The sequence below is a fragment of the Epinephelus moara genome, chromosome 18 (assembly GCF_006386435.1).
Source record: "Epinephelus moara isolate mb chromosome 18, YSFRI_EMoa_1.0, whole genome shotgun sequence".
In the NCBI taxonomy this organism is placed as follows: domain Eukaryota; kingdom Metazoa; phylum Chordata; class Actinopteri; order Perciformes; family Serranidae; genus Epinephelus; species Epinephelus moara.
In genome coordinates this window covers 37303606-37329370 of record NC_065523.1, presented here as the reverse complement: position 1 = coordinate 37329370, position 25765 = coordinate 37303606, and the positions used below count along the sequence as shown (strand labels likewise).

Genomic DNA, 25765 nt, shown 5'->3' with positions numbered 1-25765 from the left:
AATACATGAATTTGCAGATTATTATTTTTGATTGATTGATTACGTTCATGTTCTTATTTTACAATAAATCAGACGTTACTCAACAGTTACTAAGTACTTGAGTAGTTTTTTCACCAAATACTCTTTTACTCTTACTCAACTAATTATTTGGATGACTACTTTTTACTTTTACCTGAGTAATATTGTTCTAAAGTATCAGTACTCTTACTTGAGTACAATATTTGGCTACTCTACCCACCTCTGATTCATAGTGGTTTAAATAAACATTGGAGCATCCATTGTAGTGCTACAACATACACCAAACATTTTTTTTTAAACTGTAGATTATGTCCCCAAAAAGAAATTTTTTTTATGTTTTATCTAATAAGATATCAGTCTGTTCTCTCACTTCAGCCTTTTTTTTTTTTTTTTACAGCAAAATGTACCTTGTGGACTAAAAAAAACAACTGACTATATTATTGTAGTGGGCTTTGTATTTGTATTTATATTAATAAGAACGAGACAGTTAAAGGCAGTTTCTGACAGCTGCATCCAACAGGCTGTTTACTGTCTCTGAATAAAAACACTTAAAGTGACCACGCTGACTGGTTTACCTGTTGTTCTTTGCATGACTAACAGCCTACAGTGTGATGTGTGGTCCCATTTAGAGCACTGGTTAGCTTGAAACGATTGTAGATTTTACATAAAACCAGCACAAAAGTAAAATGGATTTAGCTGATCCTGGAGAGCAAAACATGACATTTCCAAATCCAGTTTCTGAGTCTTACATGAAGTAATCTGACAGACGCTGGATCATTTGAGACTGACATATCAATGTGGACTACATGAATCTGCAACCAGCTTCCAGTGTGTTGTATTTATCCAGAGCTATCTTCTTCCTCCCACACACACACACACACACACACACACAGTGTCTCAGTCAGCTCAATACAATCTAAAATAAAACCATCACAGCACAACTACAGCCTGCCTGCACCAATAATCCTCAGCATATGGAGGTAAATGACTATTGACTTATAATCTATATAATGTGAGAGCAGCCCCTCCCTTCACTAAACACAGGCTACAACACACACACACACACACACACACACACACACACGGTCTGTGTTTTTCTAAATGACATGTGTGAAAATGTGAGAAGTGTTTGGGTGGCCAAAATGACCTTGTCTCATCATGTCACTGAGGACTGGAGCTCTGTGGATCAGCTCTATCTGTGTGTGTGTGTGTGTGTGTGTGTGTGTGTGTGTGTGTGCATAGGAGACACACTGCTGGTGCCTGTACCCTGACATGGTCATATTCACACATGAGTAATAAGTGCTCAAGTCTCCATGCTTGCACAACATCTCTGTATCTCTGCATGTCTGTGTGTGCGTCACGCACGCAGTGTCCAACAGAAGGGACATTATGGCAACTACAATGACTCCATCTATTCAACCCCACAATCCCTGCATCTGTCGAGGAGAGTCCCGGGCCTGGCCTTGTGAACGGTTCACTCTGGCAGACACACACTGCGTGCTCCTGCTGCTGCTGCTGCTGCTGGCTAGAGACAGGCTTTGTTGGCATACCCGACATATGCTGCTAGCTCCGAACTCCCATCCGAAAATATACTCTTTTGTATCGCGTGGAGTTTGGAGCATAAATAAATAGCAATCAAATTAAATGCACAGCTATTATGAATCACTATAAGTCACTCATTAATTCGGCGTGCATGTTTAACACAGAGCAGCGTTTGCTACAGTCAAAAGGTCAACTGTTCCCTGTGGCTTGCGTTTCCCCATTCCGTCAAAATATACCAGAGCGGAAGGCGACGTGTGCGCCGTGCTCTCGCGTCAAAATTGGATTTAAATTTAAATTCAGCAACGTTTCATGAATTATTCATGAGCCGAAATCAACAGAAGCACTAAAAGTATTTGAGGTAATCTTACTTGACATCCTTACAGGTGTTTACGTCAGCATATGAGCACGAGAATTAAAAACAGTGAAAATTGTAAGGGGGTTTGGCGTGGCGTTCTTTCTGGAGGAAAGCGAACGCGGCGTGGGCACTCCGGATGTGTTTTTCTGCTCTGATTTATCCCGTCAACAACATCCAGCACATCCAGACATTAGCAGTACGCAGTTACAGCTGAGTCCGCGCTATAACGTGTCACCAGCCGGTTTAGGACCCAGAGGCAGACGGACGACAGGCCCTGCTGGGTGTCTGTCTGCTGCGCTGCGTCGCTTCCTTCCTGCAGCCTCTCCTCTTTCATACACAAACGGTGCGTTTAAACGCAGGTCGAGCCGCGTTAACACGGAGACCAGGTGCGGCTCCGCGCGCCGCTTCGCTCCGTTAACCGTACCTTATATTCCAGTCTGTCCCAAACAGCCCGGTGCCCGTTAGGATCCGTGGTGGAGACAGTCCATTGTCCTGCTGCTGCTGCTGCTGCTGCTGCTGAGTCCTCCTGTGAGCGAACAGACTGAGTGCCAGCCTCCCTTCTGCTCCTCCTCCTCCTCCTCCCCCTCCCATCATTTTCCTCCATCCCTCTCTTTCCTCTGCACCCCTACTCTTCTGCGTCCTCCTCATCCTCCCCTCCTCCCTTTATTATCCCCCGCCAATTCTCTTAATTTCCTCCTCTCCGTCTATCCACCTACACCCATCCTCCTCTTCCTCCTCCTCACCCCTCTTCCCCATCACTTGTATTAAACACACATCAGCATCATTCTAACATCACCTCATTTATTAATCCTCTGACAGACTGTAGGGTTTAATTTACTGCCTTTAATAAATACTCTGACAGCCAGCTGACCTCACATGACCACCATCCAGTGACTCACAGTAACTGAGTGTTGACCTGTTTGGAGGCTGCATGACTTTTACGGGCTGTTTGACAGCTCAGTGTAGAGCATCTGTTACAGGATGGAGACTCAGCGACATCTGCTGACCTCATCAGGTAAAAGCAACTACACCACTACTACTGCAAGAGTCAATAATGTAGACAGAGGTACAGTAGTGTGGTTCAGTGTTGGGATGTGTATGGATGGCCTTGAATATGTAAAAGAGAATTTTTAATTGAATCCTGACTTTAACCGGAAGCCACTGAAGTTGCTGGAGGACAGGGGTGATGTGGTGGAATGAGGGCGTTTTGGTGATGATACAAACAGCGGAGTTTTGGACCATTTGAAGCTTATGGAGGGACCTGTGAGGGAGACCAAAGAGGAGAGAATTGCAGTAGTCGATGCGGGAGGTGACAAGGCTATGGACAAGAATAGAAGTGGTGTGGGGGCTGAGGGAAGGGCGGAGACGATTAATGTTGCGGAGATGAAAATATGCAGACCGGGTAATATTATTGATATGAGAGTGGAAGGATAGTGTGCTGTCGAGGATGACACCAAGACTCTTAACCTGAGGGGAGGGGGAAACGGAGGAGCTGTCAGTTTGTCAACTTTAGATAGTGTAGATTTCGTGCCCACGAGGAGGATTTCTGTTTTATCGCTGTTGAGTTTAAGGAAGTTAGATGTGAGCCAGGCTTTAATATCGGAAAGACAGGTGGTAAGGGAGGAGGGTGGGGGGGTGGAGTTTGGTTTAGTGGAGAGGTAGAGCTGGGTGTCATCCGCGAAGCAGTGGAAATGGATGTTGAATATACGGAAAATATTGCCAAGTGGGAGGAGATCAATAATGTAGAGAAGGGGCCCCAGGACAGAGCCTTGGGGCACACCTAAAGTAACAGGGCAGGGCTGGGAACTGAAGGACTTGAGTTGAATGAACTGAGTGTGGCCGGAGAAAGATGAGTGAAACCCGTCCAGAGGGGTGTGACAGACGCCGATGGAGGATAGTCTATTGAGGAGGATGGTGTGAGAAATAATGTCAAAGACCACACTCAGATCAAGGGGGATGAGAATAGTGAGTAAAACGGAATCAGCTGCCACGTGGAGATCGTTGGTGATTTTCGGGAGAGCAGTTTCTGTGCTATGGGAGGGGTGGAAACCAGACTGGAATTGTTCGTAGAGGTACACATTACCAAGGTCTCTTTCCCACACCTGAGGAATAGCAAGTGGGCCACAAGAAGAGTCCAATAACAAAGTATAAAGCTTAGACGCCAAACCACTTGATTGGACACCAACATCTAAAATGACATGGAGCTCATGGGTGCATAAAGGATGGCCCAGGGTACACTCTAGGCACGCATAGACGATCTGAGCTGCAGGTACAGGAAAAATGAAGAACCAGGTAAGTCAAGGTAATTTGCAGATGGTTGAATGCTCTGAGGCCGTCCTTGTTACAAAGTTTTCAGATACAGTGTTATTTAGTGACACACAAGGAGTGGGACAAGATTAAAGAAGCGGCAATACATTTTTAACAGCACTAAATTATGATTGTCAGGAACCAAATACAAACGAAACAAAGAGTGCGAACGGTCGTGGATATCTTGGCATAAATGCTTCAGTGGCCCAACATGGAAAGATTTTGGTTTCAAAATATTGATCTCTAACTATGACAGTAAATCTGTTCCTCTCTGCTGGAGACAATATGGTGTAACAGGAGACTTCTACATTTTTTGGGGACTGTCCTCAATGAAAGGTTTAATGGGAGATGGAAAAAAGGAAATAGGAGAAATCCTAAACTAAGACAGGCCATGTGAACCACATCAGCTGATTTTAGGCAATGTATCTCGAGGGGTGTTGAAGGAAAACAAATCATGTATACTCAGAGTTACTGTGTTAATAGACCATAAAATTATTACACTGTAAAAAAAAAAAAAATTGCAATTGTAAATTTCACAGTCGAGATAACAAAATAATTAACTAGTGATCTAGAAAAGAAAAGAACAAACAAACAAACAAAAAACCCCACAAAAACTTGCAAGCATGGCCGATCTTGGCTTTCATATTGTTTGACCTTTGACCTGAATGTATTAAAGCAACTCTTACCTTTCTTGCATTTGACACAGCACCTAGAAAAAATCTGAACATCCACAACTCCCGCCTGCCTCCAAAGGCCTACTCCCCCCTCCTCCATTATGTCCTCATTATAGACGTAGGCGTTGGCAAGGTAACGTTAAATACACGGAAGAGGAGAGCGAGTGTAACGATACAACCAAGACAGTCAAACACAACCTTGGAGTTTTAAAACTCAACCGGAGTCAGTGATGACTGATGGGTTTTAGAATAAGGTTACAGTGCTAACGTTAGGTAGTAGTGTTAACGTTACTAGTAAGCAGAAACGCACAAGGAAGATAACGTTAATGTTTCAGAGGATACGCTACAGTAGGCTAACGTTAGCCATTAGCAACTGTGCTGTGTTGTTATATATAATGTTATATGTTACATTACAGGCAAACTAAAAATACCAGTCCAGCAGAAACTCTGCGACCATCTCGTCCCTTTTTGTCTCAGGATGAAGCTGCATCAGTCTTCACCATCGCTCGAACGCAGAGCCGATGTTGACCCGAGTTTTGGCTCTTGCAGCATCGAGTTCTCTCTTAGTGTTAGCTTTTTCTGTTATATTCTTTCTTTTGCCAACTGATTTCCCTGTTGGAGCGACTGGAGGTGGAAGCAGTGGTTCGAATTTGTCTGCCATTGTTACGGAGAAAAGTTTATATCCACAAGCGTCCCTGTTACTAGCCTGGGGGGTCCGAATGCAATGATTGGTTGGAGTTTTCTTAGAACCATATGAGAATGGTACAATTATGAGTTTTTATCTCTGGTGGAATTCACTTACATTTTAGTGTGCCATCAGCTTATTAATAGCATTTTAAGCTAAACAAAGAAAAGCGTAAAATTTCCAGGAAGGTAAGTGTTGCTTTAATAATCACAAGTGTTCATTGCCCTCCAGTGGTCATAGTGAGGAAACGCAACACTTTTAAAAACACAGTGCTTCAATCAGTTATGCTGTTGATATCACACTTACAGCTCTGCACCATGTCATCCTTTCTTTGCATGGATCAGTTCATTTTTTAGTTTCCTTTTCTTCTCAACATCTAGCTGCTTATCCTGAGTGCTAAAATATAACAGTTATTCATTTGCCATTTCTGTTTTAATTTTCCATTTCTAACCCAAAGTAAAAAGGATGCATGGAGAATTTGACCTCTGACATGTGTGTAGAGCTGCAGTAGACACATGTGGACAGAAGAGGGCAGCAGACTGACATTTATCTGTGGTGATAAATGACACATCAGATGCAACAGATGTGACTATATAACACTGAATTTCAGGAAAGCACATGCTCTTAGCATCTGTCGTTCAGTTTTCCAAAATATTATTTGACATTCCTCAAAATGTTGAAAATTAATCACGTTTCCACTCTCATGTGCAGACAAGGGCTGCAGCAGTGTACCAGTTTTCAGGTATGTCGTGATATAAACGTTGACGGTTATCATACTGTGAACATGTGCCTGTCTGTGATATTGGAAATAAAATGCAACTGGACTAAGGGGAGACTTTTTACACAAACTTCCATTAACGAAATTGTTTCAAGTTTCAATTACAGCAATAGAATGTTTGTTAAACCAAAGGTAAGCCTTCCATTTTTGTTCCTTTAAGGATCATTCTGACTGACATTAAGATAAATTCTGTAATATTGTGAAACCGTAATATTTTCTGAGACGGTTATCATACCATGAAAATCTCATACTGTTGGATCCTGAGTTCATACAGCTGCTCAGAGTAAAACTTTGAAAGAATTTAGGGCTGGTGCCATGCATTAATGTTCCCGATATGGATATACACTCACCAGCCACTATATTAGGTACACCTTGCTAGCACCAGGTTGGACCCCCTTTTTAATTCTTGGTGTCATAGACTCAGCAAGGTGCTGGAAACATTCCTCGGAGATGTTGGTCCATATTGACATGATGACATCACACAGTTGATCCATGATGAGAATCTCCCGTTCCAGCACATCCCAAAGGTGCTCTATTGGACTGAGATCTGGTGACTGTGGAGGCCATTGGAGTACAGTGAACTCATTGTCATGTTTGAGATGATGTGAGCTTTGTGACATGGTGCGTTATCCTGCTGGAAGTAGCCATCAGAAGATGGGTACACTGTGGTCATAAAGGGATGGACACGCTCAGCAACAATACTCAGGTAGGCTGTGGTGTTTAAACCATGCTCAGTTGGTACTAAGAAAATCTCCCCCACACCATTACACCACCAGCAGCAGCCTGAAGCGTTGATACAAGGCAGGATGGATCCATGCTTCCATCTGAATGTGGTTTTTCCAATCTTCTATTGTCCAGTTTTGGTGAGAAAACCCGTGTGAATTGTAGCCTCAGTTTCCTGTTGTTAGCTGACAGGAGTGGCACCTGGTGTGGTCTTCTGCTGCTGTAGCCCATCTGCTTCAAGGTTGGACAAGGTGTTGTTGCTTCAGAGATGCAGAGCAAACATCAGTACAGCAACAGGTCAACAGGGGGCAGCAAATCCACTTTTATATCTGCATGGACATGTCCCTGACTTTTAAACAATGTAAGGAAGTGGTTTAATCGATTTTAAAGCTGGCGAGAAAAGCCATCAAGGTTAAATGTGTCGGGGGCGACCAATGATGGGGAGCTACATAACTGACTCTTATTAATTTATGGAGAAGGGGTGGGACTAAATAGGTTTGTACTTCCTGGAACTCATTTTTGGACATGTAAATCAAATTATTAAATGTTGTTTTCAGTTTCCATGCGTCCTTTAGTAACCTGTTGTTTTTTTAACTGTCTTATACTGTATGATTTACATGTTCGTAATAAACTGTAACTAACTGACTGAATTGGGGACAGTGGATATGAATCAGATTGATGTACACAATAAATAAAATACAGAATCCACTGAGAAGTACCAGTTTAAAATGCTTTATTTCACTCCTATAACCACCCACACATGTTGGAGTACAGATGATAGATTGGTATAAGTAGGCACAAACTGAGCTGTAAGTTCTCTGGGTAGAAGTCGGCACACACAGTACACCTGGAAATGAACCCCGACGCTGCAGAGTTGAAATCTTCCAAGAAGCTCTCCAGGAAATGGATAATTGCATCAAATGAACTTCAAACAAAGCACCATCAAATGTCAACACAGAAATCTAAGCAGAAACCGAAAGTTTGAAATCTTTCTCTGATGAACACCTCTTGATCCAGAACCATATTCCCAAAATATAGATACTCATTCCCCCGGACAGGCAGAGGAAGCCTCCCACATTTCAACAAAAGTAAACTATGAGATCATTAATATTTCCCTCTGATTTAACCCTTTACTGGTCCCATCAGGACATCACTGCTGTCTTACCACCCTCGTTAGTTATTCCCCCACCTGATCACCCAGTACTCCCTCTGAACCCTTCCATCCCTCCCAGTTTCTTCTTCATCTCCCTTCCCACCCGCCCTCAGCCTCATTAACCCCGCCCACTCCCCCGTGAGGGTCAACATTCAGCTGCTGACGACGCGTCCTCCCCAGGTCTCGTGTTTGGTTCCCGGGTTCAGATGGGTGATGGTCACCTCCACCGCCTGGATCTTCTCGTTTTTGGGAGGGATGGAGCAGATTTTGTAGCTCACCTCGTCGCCTTCCACCGGCACATACTCGCCCTCGATGCTGGAGGAGAGGGGAAGACAGGAAGAGAGGCGGAGTTATAAAATGATGAAACGGTGGGAGCAAAGTGGCAGCCTGTGATAGTAAGGTTATTAACTCTTATGTCTACTCTCGCCCTTTTACTGTGCATGTTTGGTGAATTTTGAAAATTAGAATGGTTTCAGGGTAAGGACGACACATGAAGAAAAACAAGTATACAGTTTTATTTCCCCGTCAATAGCTGCAACACAAGTCCAAGCATCCAGCTTCCTCGTGCTAAGAGTTGCTCCTAGTGACGAAATTCTAGGAAAATTCTTAGGATTTTTCTTAGAATTTCCCCTTAAAGTTAAGACTAGGTCTTTGTAAAGATAAAGTTATTCACAGAGCATCTCAGACCTTAAAATAGCTCCTAAGGTGAAAACTGTTGGGAGCAGGGAGGGGGACTTCTAAGAAGAGTTTCTGTATCAGAGGAGAAAATGGTGGAAACACAAGAGGTCAGAGAAATCAAAGTCAAAGTTTCTGTCCCCTCCTCGCTCAGAGTTGCTCTGAAAACCTTCCTAAATCCTAAGCTAAGGCTCCTTACTAAAAGTTTTTAAGCTACGTTAGGAGCTCTCTGAGAGTGTTCACAGAATGTTTGTGAATACGGCCCCTGAGCTTTGCATGGCAAAATAATAATAAGGATACATTTTATTTGCAAAAATCTGAGCACAGACAACAGTGTTGGGGTAACGTGTTACTTTTGTAATGCATAACCACTGAGTGAGAGGCAGGGTTCACCCTGGACAGGTCACCAGACTATCACAGGGCTGACACATAGAGACAGACAACCATTCACACTCACATTCACACCTACGGACAATTATAGGTGCGGACACACCAAACCGACATCAAAGAACTAGCGGCGACGCAAGTCAACTGTTGCGTCGTCTACGTCGCCTCACGTCGCCCTGTGTCAGTTGCATTTGAACACACGACACGGACTACATCCGACGGCCAAGTAGCACGTACGTTCTGCGGCTGCGTGAGAGAGAGCGGAGTGAGAGAGTGGTACATCCTGTCAGCCGAGGGGTTTCCTATCTGTGCAGCCGAGCACCGCAGCACCTCCACGGACTATTACATCCAGACGGTCCCGGTGTTTCCTCCGCAGGCTCCACTTCACTCAGCTGCCCGATAAACCCGCTGCTTCTTCCCACTTTAACCTGAATAACAAACCAGGGCTCGGTGCTCCGGTTGGATCCAAACGGAGAGCCGGGGCTAGCTCAGAGACTAGCGGAGGCTAACTGGCTGTGCTTCCCTCCGGTCATGCTGCGGCTAACGCTCCGCTAGCCGCTCCCAGCTAGCTCCGGTTTGTTATTCAGGTTAAAGTGTGAAGAAGCAGCGGGTCTGTGGGGCAGCTGAGTGAAGTGGAGCCTGAGGAGGAAGCACCGGTTAGCCCCGGTTTCACTACAGGCAGATTCACTCGCTACAGGGGCGAGGAAATAAAACCTGAACAGCCAATCAGAGTGATCTCTCTCACCGACAAGCTCTGCCGCTGATTCAACATGCTCAATCAGCCGAAAAGCCGCCGACGCTGAAGTGCCGACGGCCAACTTTGCTCGACGGCCGACTGTCGGCTTGGTGTGTCAGGACCTTTAGAGTCACCAATTAACCTGCATGTCTTTGGACTGTGGGAGGAAGCTGGAGCACCTGGAGGAAACCCACGCTGACAGACTGTAAGCTGCAAATCAACCAATCACAGGGCGTCTGCAACACTTTCCATTGTGCATAGAAATTAAAGTCAATGAGCTCTTCATATATAAAAACATGTGACACTGGGTCCAGTGACAATTCTGAAGGAGAGACTTTGTGAACTATCATATTACGTCCTGTTTTACAGTATACGTCGTGCAGCTGTGCTGTATGAGTCTGTAGGTGTGTGTGTGTGTGTGTGTGTGTGTGTGTGTGTGCATGTGTGCATACTCTGCTGACGTCTTTGTGTTTTTAGCCTGTGGGTGATAATAACAAAGGCACCGCGGTGAAGGTCATCAGATATTCTGTCGTCCTCCTACACACTCCTGCAGCTACTGCCATGTCTGTGTGTGTGTGTGTGTGTGTGTGTGTGTGTTCCCTCTACTCCTACACAGACCCTGACATTGTTTGAGGTCTGTAATTAAAACCAAAGCAGCTCACACACACACCTCATCACACACTATGAGGAAAAACACACACCAATTGTCGATGCCTTTCTCGTCACGTCACATAACCTATAACCTGATGAGTCATTATGGTGCGTAAAAATTGATTTTTTTCCCCCAGTATACCGTCGTCTTTTTCCTGTGTTTTAAAGGACGTCATAGGGACAGTAATCACTGTACAATCAACCCCCCTTCACTTACAGGACATTATGCACTCACAGAGAAGCTCACACACATCAGTCTATCCACAAACACATTCATCCTCACAGTGGATCAGGAAACCTTTTTTTTTTGCATGTGTCCCTTTGTGATAATCCTGTGTGCAGTCTCTGAATTCAGAGGTTTTTATGAGTCCCTGAATGCAGCACAGGTGAAATTCCTTATGATTTTATTTTTCCTCCTCGGCAGCAGTTTGTGGAGTTTGAGTCGGGTAGGACTGATCAGAACTGATGTGATCAGATCGATGGATTAGAGGAGCAGCTGCTACAGAGGCGAGTGAAAGCAAACAGTCTGTGCACGTGCAAATAAACAGTCTACTTCATGACAGAGTGCACTCGGAGTAATTATCTGCGAACACACCAAATGTGTGTGTGAGAGAGACAGAGAGAGGCACATATCTGAAAATAGAAAATCAATACGTGTCGGCGAACGCTGATATCATGACAAGCCGCCACAAATAATGAACGTGTGGGAAACCCTGCACACACACACACACACACACACACACACACACACACACACATACACACACTTACTCTGAGATGTGGACAAAGATGTCGTTGCCCCCGTCGGCTGGCGTGATGAAGCCGTGGCCTTTGGAGCGGGAAAAACATTTACACACACCAGTAAACACGGGACCCTCTGCGGCACGGGCCGTCCTGCACACAGACACAGATACAGACAGACAGGTGGAAGAGGAAGAAGAGGAGGGTGAGACGAGCCAAACTACGTCAGTGTATCAACACCAGTGCTGTAGTGAAGGCCACCTATCAAATACATGTGCGCACGGCTTCCTATGGATCCCTCAGGCTCAGTTTAAATCCTATGAAGGAAAGTGACATGATGGAAAACATACGGACTGCACCTTTCATGAGTTACTGTAAAGAGTCTATTCACGCAGCTGTTACTGATGCGCTCACGTAAGATCCCCTCACTGTCTGACTGTCAGCATGCTCTTTGGGTGCTTTCTGTTGAGGTGGTTAAAAAGGTTTGTCGTGAGGGGATTCTTTCCAACACCAGGGAATGTATCAGAGAAGCCAGAGGCAAGTTTATTCAATACAGAATAGTTCACACTCTGATGAGTTTCAACAGAACGGGACTACTTAAAGACGATCTCTGCTGGAAATGCAGAACAGAACATGGCACATATACGCATGCATTATGGGAATGTCCTCAAGCAGAACAGGGGTATTCAGCTAAAATTCAAAGAGGAACATCATAATGTCTAACTTGTGATTTAGTGTGATATATACTGAAGTAGCCTCGTAGTTGTATCAACGTCTGCATGTAATCAACATCTTACTGTCAGATCAAATAAAGAAAGTACGATTCAATTCATTAATTGTCACTTAACATTGAACTATACAGATGTGCATTTAAAAATAAAATGGAGAAAATAAATGACAGTTTTTGAAAAATTGTGCATCTTAAAATAAAGTGCTTCATTTTAGGAAAAATACAAAGAAAGTGTAGCAACAGCTTGAATTTTCCTTTTTCTTTGTTAACTGTTTCACAACTTGACTTAACAGTCTCGACCAATTTTACAATAAATAAATAACAATTGAACAGTTTCTCTTTCTTTCCCTCTTTTCCCACTCTTTTTGTTGTTCAGTGAGAGAACTGAGCTCGAGTTTGTCCTGCCAGGATTTTGAATCTGGGCTGGAATGGTGTCAGGGCCACTCTCATACACATGTGCATGTGCTCATTGGTGAGCCTGGAACCATATTTAGTTTTATTATGTTCATTGTGGAGAAAGCTGCCTCACAGCTGTATGTGGAGCCCAACATGCTAAAGGTGTACAGGACTACTTTGCTCAGACCAGAGAAAGCTTCCTCTGTTTCTCTCTCTGTCCCTCGCTCACTTCGCCTCTTCCTCTCTGACTTCTCTCTCTTTCCCTCGCTCACTTCGCCTCTTCCTCACCGACTTCTCTCTCTGTCCCTCGCTCACTTCGCCTCTTTCTCACCGACTTCTCTCTCTGTCCCTCGCTCACTTCGCCTCTTCCTCTCTGACTTCTCTCTCTGTCCCTCGCTCACTCGCCTCTTCCTCTCTGACTTCTCTCTCTCTGTCCCTCGCTCACTTTGCCTCTTTCTCTCTGACTTCTCTCTCTGTCCCTCACTCACTTCACCTCTTCCTCTCTGACTTCTCTCTCTGACCCTTGCTCACTTGCCTCTCCGTCTTCTCTCCCTGTATTGCTTTCTTCCTTTTTCTATATTTCTATTGTCTTTCCGCTTGTCACTCCCCTCTCACCTCTCCTATCTGACTGTATACAGAGTCGCAATGTTAATCGCCTGGATGCAGAGATTTGATTGGCTGGGTGGCATCACATGAGATGGCTTAACTAGCATGCAATTCGTCTGTGCGTTTCCTGAGCAGCTAAACCGGTGCCGTAAAGACTAGAAAAGTTGCACCGGTTAGAATAGAAGCGTAGCCCATAATAATTTACTGGTTATAGGTCTGAGTTCGTATCGGACAGTGTCTAGGTTCGGACTCGGACTGCGGTCCGCCTGTTAGTGACCAAGGTCCTAGAGTCTTTCCTCTGTGGAATTATGTTCTGGATTATATTGGTAAATGGTTAGAGGACAAGACTATGGGTCTGTCTCAATACTCCCCCTCAAAATTGGCCCTAGCCCTTGTTTTTGCATGTTCCCATGAAGGGCTAGGGTGTCCCAAACTTTAGGGAAGTGCTTTTCAGCCCTTAAAATCCCCACTTAATTTGAAGGGCCATGCGATGCACACTTACGAACCCATGAGAAAGCCATCGTACAATTGTAGTACTTTTTTCGCAAATAAGCATCCAAAATATGTCGGAAGGTTTCTGCATATGCATTGTTATGTGTAAGCGTTGAGTTAGAATATGAAAGCTTGAAAATCGCTAAATCACGATGTAGCTGACGTGAATATCTACAGAGTTCTCCATGAAGCCATTAATGCTGAAGCCTACGTCGACGATACGCGTGAAGTACGTGAACACGTCTGTTAGGCTAATTTGCATGAAGTGGCGTCCCAGTTCGTAGGTAAAATTCCCTAACCCTCAACACTACCCCTTCATCATTGAGGGGAATCTATCTGGCGAGGGCACTTGAAACCAAGGGGTAAGGCTAAGGGAAGAGAATTGGGATTGGCCCTTTGTCTCCTTGGTGACAAAACTGTAAGGTCGACTTCAAATACATTTGTATTTAGAATACTAAAAACTGGCCTTATAATGTGTGCTCAGGTGATTCTCAGGTGTTAGAGTGAGCCTCAAATGTGGATAGTTCATATGATGGAAACGACTACATGTGAAAAGATACTGGAAAGATTAAACTGGAAAAATGATGTGGTCAGTGAAGAATGGGACAGTTTCAGCCGATACATGTCTGAAGGGATCAATCTGATCATGTAAAGACGCTGATGATGCAGTATGGTACACTTCTAAGTGACACGCAGCACTTATGACCGGCTCACCACGGCAACTGAAGAGCTGCCTTTCCTGTGTTAATGTCTGTCAATATCTGGACACTGGAAACACAGCAGCTCATGTCACACCAGCTTCACCGGCTCATGAGGCCATTTCATCCCGTGTGTGTACTCACGCTGAGAAGGTCCTGGTCCTGCGTGTGGGCAGAGGGCTGGGGATGAGGTAGCCTCTCATGGGGGACGGTGAACGTTCTCTGTGTCTGCAGCCTGGAGGACGCAGAGACTCTGATGGGACGAAAAACAGAGTGTGACATCATGATTAATAACACACAGCAGTACAGTGTGTAGGTTCTGTATCAGGCTGCACAACATATCATCTTTATTGTCATCTCAATGTCAGCTTGTGTCATAAACACATTACAAAAGAAGTGATCCTGCACTCAGCGACTTTTTTTAATTAGTTTTATGCAAGTGAAGTATTCTGTTAATGAAATAAAGTCACAAAACGTTCTTTTGTTGCCTTCATCCTCCGTCTTTCTCTGCATGTTGCTCGTTATTGCAGCTCTGATACACACGGTGTCGCCAGCTGCTTCTTTACACCGCACTGCAACAGGAGCTGTGGGAGTTACAGGTGCAGCGACAAGGACATGATCTCTCACCAGTTCTCCTCCCACAAACACTGATATGGTCAGTGAAGCGTCCAGACAGGATCAAAGAGAGTAGTTTTACCTTGGCTAATTGCTTCAGCAGAACTTGTCTGGGCACCGCACAGAACAAGGTACATACAGTAGAAAGAGGAGGCCGCACACTTTGATAAGTGAAGTATTCACATCATGTACAAACCCGAGACTTACATGTCTCACTGTTCACTGTGCTAATGCTGCACCACAGCTGCTTTAAGTTACTGTGAACACTAGCAGGTTATTTTCTGCTGCTGCAGCTGCTTCACATTAAAGTCTTTTAATTGGTCAAACACGTGACTTTGGGTTATTTTTGACGGCAGATCGATTCTAAATATCAGAGGGAGTAAAGGACGAATTAGGAGAAGCCACAGAGAGCTGACAGGTGAGGTGACACCTCCAACTCCTCCGAACTCCTTTTCCAGTGAATTGATAGAAGAAAGAGTGAAATCTTAAGGATTAAAACTTTAAAGGGACAATCCAGTGATTTAGTTCTGTACGTATATTAAGACTTAAAGGGAAACACCATCTAAATTAAGAATTACAATATGGTATTTCCATGGCAGAGGAAAGATTAATCAATATTAGTGAACGTGAGCTAATTCCTCTCAAAGCCAAGAACCAGAGAAGCAAAGGCCAAAACACAAATGGCAACGAGCGGCATGCGTCAAAAAATACAGCCTTATTATGTTCAATGTACAACCCCACACCAGCCTAGTCACCGCTGAGATAGGATGTGCCACTGTCCTATCTCAAGCCTCGCCACCTCTGGAATTAAATGCATTTCCCCTCCACTCGCTCTCTGCTTGGAAATACCAGCTCTCATAGCAGCTCTTCTTCTCTGCTCCTGTGACAGCTCGACTCCTCTCCTCAACACTGATGTATAGAGAGAACTCTGTGGCTGTTGCTGTGTCTCGTGTGTGATTAGGACTGGATGACAAGAGACTCATTGTTGAGGTCAAGAAATATCCCGAGCTAAACGACCAACAACCCCGTCATTATGAAGACAATGGCCAAAAGATATTGCATGGTGAGTCGTAGGTCTGGAGATCAGCTTTCCTGCCTTTACCTGGTGACAATGGAGAGCGTGGGGATCCTGCAGAGTCTGGTGGAGGGGTCATTGCTCCTGAGCCCTGGATGGGCCTGGCCTCAGATGACATCGCGGAGGAGGTGGAGTCAAAGGGCGGGGAGGAAGGAAGGGGGAGGGGTCACTCAAGAGGGAGCACAACAGAGGATGTTAAACACCTGGAGAGAAGACAGGAGGACAGATGTTAGCCCTTAGTACACAGAGATTCACTATGACATCAGTACATTACATCACAGTGGCATCGTGCCGCCACCGTGTGTAATTTTAGACAGCATACCAGCATCCTGGAAGCAAAAGAGGTATGACGTTTGTCCTCTTCTATGACATATACGCGTTAGAAAGTGCTTTCTAAACAATGAATTAACATGGCAACAAAAATTATTACCATCCCCGCTATATGTTGTCTTCTGCTTAGAGGGTAAAAATTTGTTGTTTTCCCAATTTGCAGACACTTCTGGTTGTGGTTCTTATTTGAGTTAGCTGCTAACTGCCACTGTCTGCTTTTTAAATGTCCTGGTGGTGGGTTACACACCTCACACCTCATCAAAATGTCACACCTGTCCCATCCTGCCAGCTGTCCCTTTTAATGCCCTGACACACCAAGTCAACGGTTGGCTGTCAATCAGTGTTAGGATGTTGGTGAGCCTCTGCTGCCCTCGTTGGTGTAATGTGTCCCCCGTGGGCCACCGTTGGCTTTTTTTTTTTTGGCCTATTCAGCATGTTCTTAAGTCATGAGGGAGTGAGCAAAACAAACTTGTAACATAATGTAAGATTGAGCTCTTTGGCATAAATGTTTCCTGATGGTTTGATGTCATTGTTCACTGGTGCACGGTAAACATGCTCTGTTCTTTCGACACTTGAGTGTGTTGTTACTGAGCTAACTAGCTAACTAGCGTCAAGACGGTCTTCCGGTTTCCCTGATTGAATGACGATTACAGTCTACTGTCGAGAGTCATTTTCTCTCACGCAGGCGAGGAACATACGTGCTGTTTGACCGTCGACCTTCGTCCTCCACTGGTTCTCTGAAGTAGGTTTGGTGTGTCTGAGTCTTGACACAGACATTGAATTAATTATCAGTTATTTTATATAGTTTTTTTTTATTTTACTTCGTCTCATATTTCATGTAGCTCACTGCTCACTCACTCATCATTTGTCTACCATTTTTATTGTGTCTTGTAAAACACTTTGCAACTTTGCTTTTAAAAGGGTTGTATAGGTAAGGTTATTTATTGTTCTCATTATTATTCCCTGCTTTATGCACCAACACACACACACACACACACACACACACACACACACACATCATATAAAAACATGTCTTTGTTCAGTGTGTTGAAAAGCATCATCTCCACCTCACCCCTGAAACACAACAAAACACCCCCCAAAAAACAAACCCACTGAATCAGTGACCCATTGGAGCCATTCTCACAACCCTCGTTACCACGGCAACACCAATTTGAGGACAAGGAGAACAGTCCCCTCATTCATCACGGCGCAGGACTTACATCATCGGCCATGACATCACAGGCTATGTCAACCAATTAGGAGAGGGCAGCAAAGAAAACCTCCATTGATTGAACTTTCCGTTAATGTGTGTACTGTTCAAAGAGCTGCGGAGAAAATGACGGGGGGAGACAGCTCTGTTAGATAAATATCAAATAATGACACGATGACAGAGCAGGTGGGTGAGCTGCTGCACTCACATTAATGTCTCTCAGGATTTCTACAGATGTTGACAGAAGGGAGAGGATTTAAGATTATTACAGGTATCAGTGAAGGTAAAATCTGAATTTTAGCAAAGGATAAAACAAAGATAATCTGAGCACTTTAATTTTAGCTCCTCCGATACCTCTGTTATTTACAGGTTTACTACTGTGTAATTAAATTTTTAGCTCTAGGAATGCCAATATCAGTTTGTCCACCACTTTGGTTCAGAGATATCTCAACAACTATCAGACAGATTAACATGACATTTTGTGCAGGCGTTCGTGCTATCCAGAGGATAAACCTGAGTAACTGTGGTGGTCCTTAAAGGGGACCTCTTCTGCTCAGTTTCAGGTTCATACTTGTATTTTGGGTTTCTACTAGAACATGTTCACACGCTTTAATGCTCAAAAAACACTTCATTAACCTCATACTGTCTGTGCTGGAACACCTGTATTCACTCTTGTCTGGAAAACTCTGTTTTAGCACCTGTCACTTTAAGACCCCTTCTGAAAGAGCCCAGTCTGCTCTGATTGGTCAGTGTTTACAGGTCTTCTATATATGAACTCTCTGCACTGTAGAGATGCAAATCCTGTGGATAGATCCGCGACATCCGCGGATATCCACAATCCGCGGGTGGGTGGGCCAATAAAAATTAACATAGTAATTCATTTCGGGTGGATTTGTTAGTTATATTAGTATTTAAATTAAAAAAAATTTATAACAATTTTAAGTGTGACCACATTCTAAAGTAGCCTATAATCTTTTAATTGTTTAAGTCAAGAAAATGCGCCTATATGAAAAGCGAATGAACACAAATGGCTGGACATAATTTAAATGTAAATACAATAACTTAATGTTTGGCGCAGGTTGGATGCGAGTCTCTAAATTTTACAAGATAATTACGTCGGTGGGTGCCGGGTGGATGATTTATGAGTGCACAAGGATTCGGGTGCGCTCAAACGCCATCCGCGCATCTCTACTGCGCTGTCACTGCAGCTGAAAAATGACTGTAAAGGAGAATAGTGGCACTTTGTACTGTGAAAAATCACCAACTAGAATCACCGCCTCATGTTTGAATGCTTTCGCACACCAGTTAAGTTTCTCTTGCAGTTTACATCAATGTTTAGGTTGCTGGAAATAAACATGAAAAAGATTATTCCTGATGTTGAGGACATGTCTGACAACATACAGACACAAAACTCAAGTATTTTTACTGTATCATGTTTAGAAATCCTGGAAAAACCTGGAAAATCATAAAAAAAAGTTGCTCCATAATTCCTGACAATAACTGAAATATCTGAGTTTCACACTACACTAGGGCTGAGCGATATAACTATGTACGATATATCGATATATTTTCAAGCAAGATACAGATTAAGACAACACCGTTTATATTGATACAGGGTCAAGCTGCGTTACAAAACACACACACAGTTTCTCCATCAACACACGTACAACACTGTGGGCCTTTTCCACTCTCACTTTTGGCTTCACTGACTCAAGCCATGCTGCGCTAATTTCCATTTCCATGAACAGATGACATGTGCTGTGTCACGCCCCGCTGCGCCAGAGAAGGACTTTCTCCAAAAGCCGGGCTGCTCGTCCCCGAGCAGGTAGCGGTGATGTCTTATCGACCGCAGGCAACCCCCAACGACCCTGCTTCACCCCCTCAAAAAAGCCGTGTGTGATGTGAGACTCTCCTCACCTCTGTCTGCAGGAGACCAGAGAGAAAGGTGTTTTTAAAAGTCTGTGTGTGTTCAGCTCTCGGTACGTCTGTAGCTTCTAACTGAATCTCTGGTTTGGAGTTTGCGTCCTGTTTTTACTTTACATATCTACTTTATTTTACTGTTTCATGTCCGCCATCAGCCGTATTAGAAGTTGTGTGAAGTTGCTGCTCGAAAACTCAATATTTCCTTATTTTGCTGCTTCACAATAAAAGTTTTTACATAACAAAATCTAATCTAAAGGAAATGAAATGTGTTTATCACTGTATTAGTGGACCTTTGTTAGCAGCTTTTCTTCAATAAAAACAAGTGTAATAATGCAGCAGGGAGGAAGAGTGAAAGCAGAAACAGCCACAGTGAGATGTTGATAAAGAGCTGCAGGTAACAGGCTCTTCCTGCACCTCTGCAAACAGCTCACCTCCAACAGGTACACTTCTGTTACCTGCCCTGCTGTGGAAAAACACATGCAGCTAAAATAACAGGGGACTTCAGTGGTGGATCAGCTTGCAACTGAACATGTACCTCATTTTGATCAAGCATCTTTACTGCATCAAAGATGGTCGATAGTTTCACAGGTCCGGCCCACTTGTCATCAAATTGGCCCCCGAAATGACTGTGACACCCCTGCACTATTTTACAACGTACAAATGTAACATATCCGTGGTTTGCAAAATTATACAACGGCAACATTTACTCTGGTGGTTGGGCTGTATATTTACCCAAGAAGGTTTGCTCAGCGTTCACACTCTCAGCAGGAGTCTGGTCAAATTTTACAGTTTCAAAGCAGAGAGCCGAGTGTCTGATCCATCTTAACTCAATAAACATGTTGTTAATGTAATCACAGCCTGTCTGGACAGCGTGTGTCCTGCTGGAGGAAAACAGCGTTAGGACTGACAGCCCACACACACACATTCTCACTTTCATACACACCTTCATCTGAATCACCTCAAAAGCACTCAAGATTACTGATTTAAAATTACCAAAGGTTTATCACACTGGGAGGAGGAGGAGGAGGAGGAGGAGGAGGAGGAAGAGAATGAAACGGAAAAGTGGAAGATAAGCACAAGAGGGAGGCTCGGAAAACATGATAAGGTGAGTACAGATTTAGCCTGTGAAGGGTTACTCCTTACTGCATGCTGGTTTAAAGGGATGACCAACGATGGCTGCCATGTTTGGGTCACCTAACTCTGAAAATACACACACTGTACTTAAGAATGCTGCTGACCATTTTCCCAAACATTCGAGACTCGCTCAAGGTTGTCACAGTTTTGTACAATATTAGAGTTTAAAGTTCCTTACCCCATTGAGTACGGTACGGGTGCAACGGTATCAGATTTTCATGGTATGATAACTGTCTCAGAAAAATATCATGGTTTCAAGGAAGGTCCAGGGTTCGAATCCAGCTGGGGTCGACTTCAGCAAACGCATGCGGTTGCAAGAGGTTTCCACTGCCGAATCAAACGGGATCAGATTCCTTGAGGGGGCTTCGGGATAAGAGAGTAACTCCGGAATCTGAGCCAAGTCCTCAATGAGGGCGCATCTCAAGCCCGTTGTTGACGGGACGTTCCAGACGTTAAAAACAGTTTCATATGGTATCACAGAATTATTATTATCAGTTGGAATGACCTTAAAGCAATTAAAACAGAAGAGTTATTTTTGGTTGAACAGCAGTTTAATTACTACAATTGAAACTTGAGACTATTTTGTCAATTGAAGAATGTGTAAAAAGTCTCCCTTTTGAAAATTATTAAAATAAAGGTGAGATTCGCCGTCTAGTTGTATTTTTTCCAATATCATAAATAAGCAAATGTACACGGTACGATAATTTTAAAATCACAGTATACCTTGACATCGGTAAACTGTTGCAACTCTAGTCAACCCTGGACCTTAGTCAGCTGATAGATCACATGATTCCTTTCTATGCAACCAACTGGCGAATCTCTTTCAGGGCGCCCTATTAAAACTGCTCTGGCCTGCCTACTGTTGCTGCTTCCTCTGCAAGCTGCTTTGCAACCTGCCTCCACCCCAGCTCCTCCTTTTCATGCTGTGCCTGACTAATTAATGTCATTTCTGTTTGTCATTGATGCTGCTCTGTTCTGTTCTTTGGGGGTCTTTGCTGCTGCTCTCCCTGCCTTAGGCTTTCCATGTAGGCGCATGGAAGGGCAGAGAGGTGTGCTCTCTCTGCCTCAGGCTTTCCGCATATGTGTGTGGAAGGGCAGGGAGGCTTGCTCTCTCCGCCTTAGTACACATGCCACGTCATTAACTGCCTGGAAAACAGGAGGTCAGGCGCTGGGCGCTACTTTTGTGCCTTTTATGAGCCAGCTTTCAAGAGCGTGGCGGCAGGTTGCATCTGAGGTTGTTATGCAACCTTAACATGTACTGTATCATAGCCTATTTACCTGAAATCCTGAGTGCAGAGCTGATCTTCTTCCAGGAGCTGTTTTTAAGAGTGTAGATCTATTATCCGTGGGACAGATGTAAAGCTCTGGCAGGTCTGAACTAAAATGATCAACTTCTCCTCCATATTTACCACAGAAGAAGGGAAAGATATCTGTTGGCTGTGATTGGTTGGTCCTCGTCACATGACATGTAGTGCGTGCTGCTGCATTCCAAACACTGAAATCGTTTGATCTCAAGGCGCAGCCGTAGCGCCCTGAAAAACAGGTGCTCGGGACCTTGTGCATGTCGCAATGCCATCAATCTGCTGTTTTAGTGCTCCTGCTGTGCGTCTACATTGAAAAATGAATTTGAGGGCGCAAAAAACACGGCATGTGTACGGCCCCTTAGGCATTCCGCGCAGGCCCAAGGAAAGGCAGGGAGGCCCCAACAGAGCCATAGTGCTAATTATATTACTGAAAATGGAAATAATGTTTTCATTGACTTAAGTGGTCCTGACTGAAATACTGTTATGTCAGTGTATGAGTGCACTACAGTTGTAGCGTCAGCTCATTTGACCACGGAGATGTGAGTGACAGCTGACGTGACTGCAGGTAATTATTGGAACATGCCCTGGGGGTGGTTCATTGGCTCCCTGAGGGTGACACAGTGTTCGTTACACCTGGTCTGGACATTTATCACTATTAGGATAACACATGAAACTCTGACTGAACTGTCAGTGGACAAGTCGCATTGAGGGTTATGTAAGCTCCAAGTTTTATAAGGAAGAACAATACGTGGAATTTAAAAATAGACAATATCTTATAACACAGATGGTAAAGACAAAAATCTTGTATTTTATCTGTGCACCTGTGAAGCACCTTGTAACTCGGGTTTTGAAAGGGGACACAGACATGAAGTTCAGTTTCTTACTTATATCAAAACTTGAGAAAATGTGGGACAGTTAAGAAATAAAACACAAAAAGTTTGTACCCTTTGAAATTTAAGTCTCTGCGTCCACACATTATGACTATTATTTTCACTGTATGCATCTGTAACAGCGCAGAAAGAAAGAGTGATGAAAGGCAGCAGCTTGCAGTAAAAATCGTTAAAAAGAAAAGCTGAGTCATCAGAGGTGTAGAGCAGGATGAGATAGAAGAGCAGGAGCATGAGGAGCCAGAGATAAGAACAGAAAGGCCGTGAAAGGAGGTCAGACATGATAACACGTGTTTGTCCAAGCTGCCATCTAAAAGACATGATAACACGTGTTTGTCCAAGCTGCCATCTAAAGTGTGTGACCATATATAAACACAGGCAGAACTATTTCCCACACCCCCCCCCCCCCCCCCCCCCCCCCCCCCCCCCCCCCCCGCCTCNCACACACACACACACACACACTGATGTGTTCAGGAAACTCATAGTGAAACAGTTCAAACCACAGCTGCTCTGTTGACGTGAACGCTGCCGTCTAATTTTCCTCTTGGGAAATACAGAAGTTAAGTTACAGTCTGCGCTGTGAGGCGTTCAGCAACAGACTGTCGGCCCTCTCGTCAGAGCTACACAATGTTTTTCTAGTGAAATGTGTTTGGACAGTTTGGAAATTTCTTCAGAATATAAAGACAGAGTTTATCCCTGTGTGTCCAAATAAGGCGGCCATCTTAAGAACAAAAGGACGACACCTTATTATACCATTGAATATCATTAAATTAAAGCCTGGGCTCGGTTTTATTTTTCGCCTCCTCTTGCTTATGTTTTCAGTAAGGCTGCCCCTGACTAAGAATTTTCCTAGTCGCCCAAGAGTCATCATCACGGTCTATTAGTCGACTTTTTGCATGTTTCTGATAGAATGTAATGATTAAATGATATATTTTGGTGGTTTGAGTTGAAGGTGTGAGAAAGAATAGTATCAGTAACATTGTTAACACTGTGCTACATTACAGAGAAATACAAAACCGTACTAATGAACCTTCATTAATATAGGCCTATATTTTATCTACAAGTGCACGTCACACACTGAGCGAGCCGCCTGTTAATGACGCTGTGGGCTAATGGGCATGTAGCTACTTCCATGTTTCAGATGATACGTCATGTTTGTAGTCGACCAATGAAGATGAGTTTACATATCACCTTGGGTTCGTCCTTCACCTTCTCAAAATGATCCCACACTTTGGATTTCCTGCCCGACATGTTATTAACTAGCCTGTGGAATAACCACAGGTACCAGCCCTGGAAATTAACCTGACGAGGACACTTCCTGTGTCTGTCCTTTCACATTAAAGTCACACATGGTGCAGATTTATATTGAGTTTCACAATTTTTTTTTTCTGCGACTAAGCGACCAATGAAATCGTGCCGACTAATGACCTTTCTGGTCAACTAACATTTGGTCAACCATTAGGGGGCAGCCCTAGTTTGTCATGCTCTTGACGGCGCTTCAATTGTGTTTTTGAGTTTATTTGGATGGAGATTTTGTTTAAACCAGTGGATGTGTAGACAGGATTTTTATTTTCAAAACAACGGCAGAAAAACAATACGCTTGTACGTGTGGACTAAGGCCTAAAACACGATCGAGAAAGTTATTTGGGGGATGCAATCAGCTGTCTGACTCTAACAACAGAACACTTTACTACTATAACAGTTGATCTGGTTATCACACATGCACACACACAAACAATAGCAGTGCTCTTTTGTTATCCTCACACACACACACACACACACACACACACACACACACACAGCTCTGGAGTCGACCTGTGTCCTATGGAATTTTCCATGATAGATCCTGCTGATACAGCAAATACCAGCTCAGCGGGGCACACACACATACACACATACGAGCATACACATGCATACATTAGCTCTCAGGCCAACACACACATACACACACACTCCACCCCCCATGTGATGAGGCCATTATACTGCATGACTACAGCCTCTAATACATTTCCTGCAGACTCCATTCACTGGTTTAGAATTTCAGTCTGGAACTCTCTACAGGATCCATTCATCTGAGGCTGCACTCATAGATTGATCTAATGAGTAAAGGGATAGTCCGTGACATCTCTGTGTCAGTAACAGTACGTGTTGCTGCTCAGTCTGCATTATGGATTAATGAAACACAAAGATGTGACGGTAACAAAATCGACCTGCTGCCAATTTATTAAATCCACACCTCTATTACAACACTGCTGCCAGCCTGAAGGTGCATCTTTAACTGATGATGCACTTGTGCTTGTGAAGCAATGGTACAAAGATACTGTCCAGTGTCCACACTTAAATAAGGAGGAGACAAAACACGGGTAAGGACAGATCATAGTGGTGAGGGAGGATGAGCAGGACGACCGTGTGAGGAACTGAAACTTTTAACACGATCGTCCTCCTCTGTCTCATTTCCTCCAGCGTTTTTATTCTCTCACACGATCACCCAGTTCCCTGTGCAGCCTCGGGGAAAACAGATATGGAGACATGAGATGTCAAAAAGGACGAGATGACAAAAGGCAACGTAAGGAAAGTAATTACATGTTGGAGGAGCTTTGTGCTGGAGTGGTTTCTTTTCATGTGGCGACAAACGTCTGCAGGTAACAGGACACAAATCAGTCCCGTCTTTGTTTCTAAACTCCAGGTGAAATTATTTTACCTTTAGGTCGAACTGAAATCTGCATTAAGCAATGAGAAGTCGTTGTTTAAAGGAATAGTTCGACATGTTAGATGAGAAGATTGACACCACTCTAATGTCTCTGTGTTAAATATGAGCCTGCAGCTGGTTAGCTTAGCTTAGTTAGCCCGCTCAGACACTTCTGACGAGATACCAAAAAGTAAATCTGTAAAATTGCCAAAAATAAAGCTGGGGTAGGCAGTTTTATTTTGGCATTATTG

The 25765-nt window shown here is 43.9% G+C and overlaps 2 protein-coding genes across 2 annotated transcripts in view; both read right to left on the bottom strand.

The window, feature by feature from the left end:
- LOC126405549 (neurabin-2-like) overlaps positions 1-2467 on the bottom strand; it is a 51969-nt gene extending 49502 nt beyond the window's left edge. Inside the window, exon 1 of the mRNA XM_050069324.1 lies at positions 2340-2467. The gene's annotated coding sequence lies outside the window, so the exon portion shown is untranslated. The remainder of the gene's footprint in view (positions 1-2339) is intronic.
- Positions 2468-7798: 5331 nt separating this feature from the next.
- The window catches only part of carhsp1 (calcium regulated heat stable protein 1), a 38729-nt gene continuing 20762 nt past the window's right edge, over positions 7799-25765 (bottom strand). Inside the window, exons 2-5 of the mRNA XM_050069043.1 lie at positions 16065-16240; positions 14492-14600; positions 11456-11578; positions 7799-8550 (exon numbers count right to left, since the gene is read on the bottom strand). Coding sequence (XP_049925000.1) covers positions 8388-8550; positions 11456-11578; positions 14492-14600; positions 16065-16155 — 486 coding nt within the window. The 5' untranslated portion in view covers positions 16156-16240 and the 3' untranslated portion in view covers positions 7799-8387. The remainder of the gene's footprint in view (positions 8551-11455; positions 11579-14491; positions 14601-16064; positions 16241-25765) is intronic.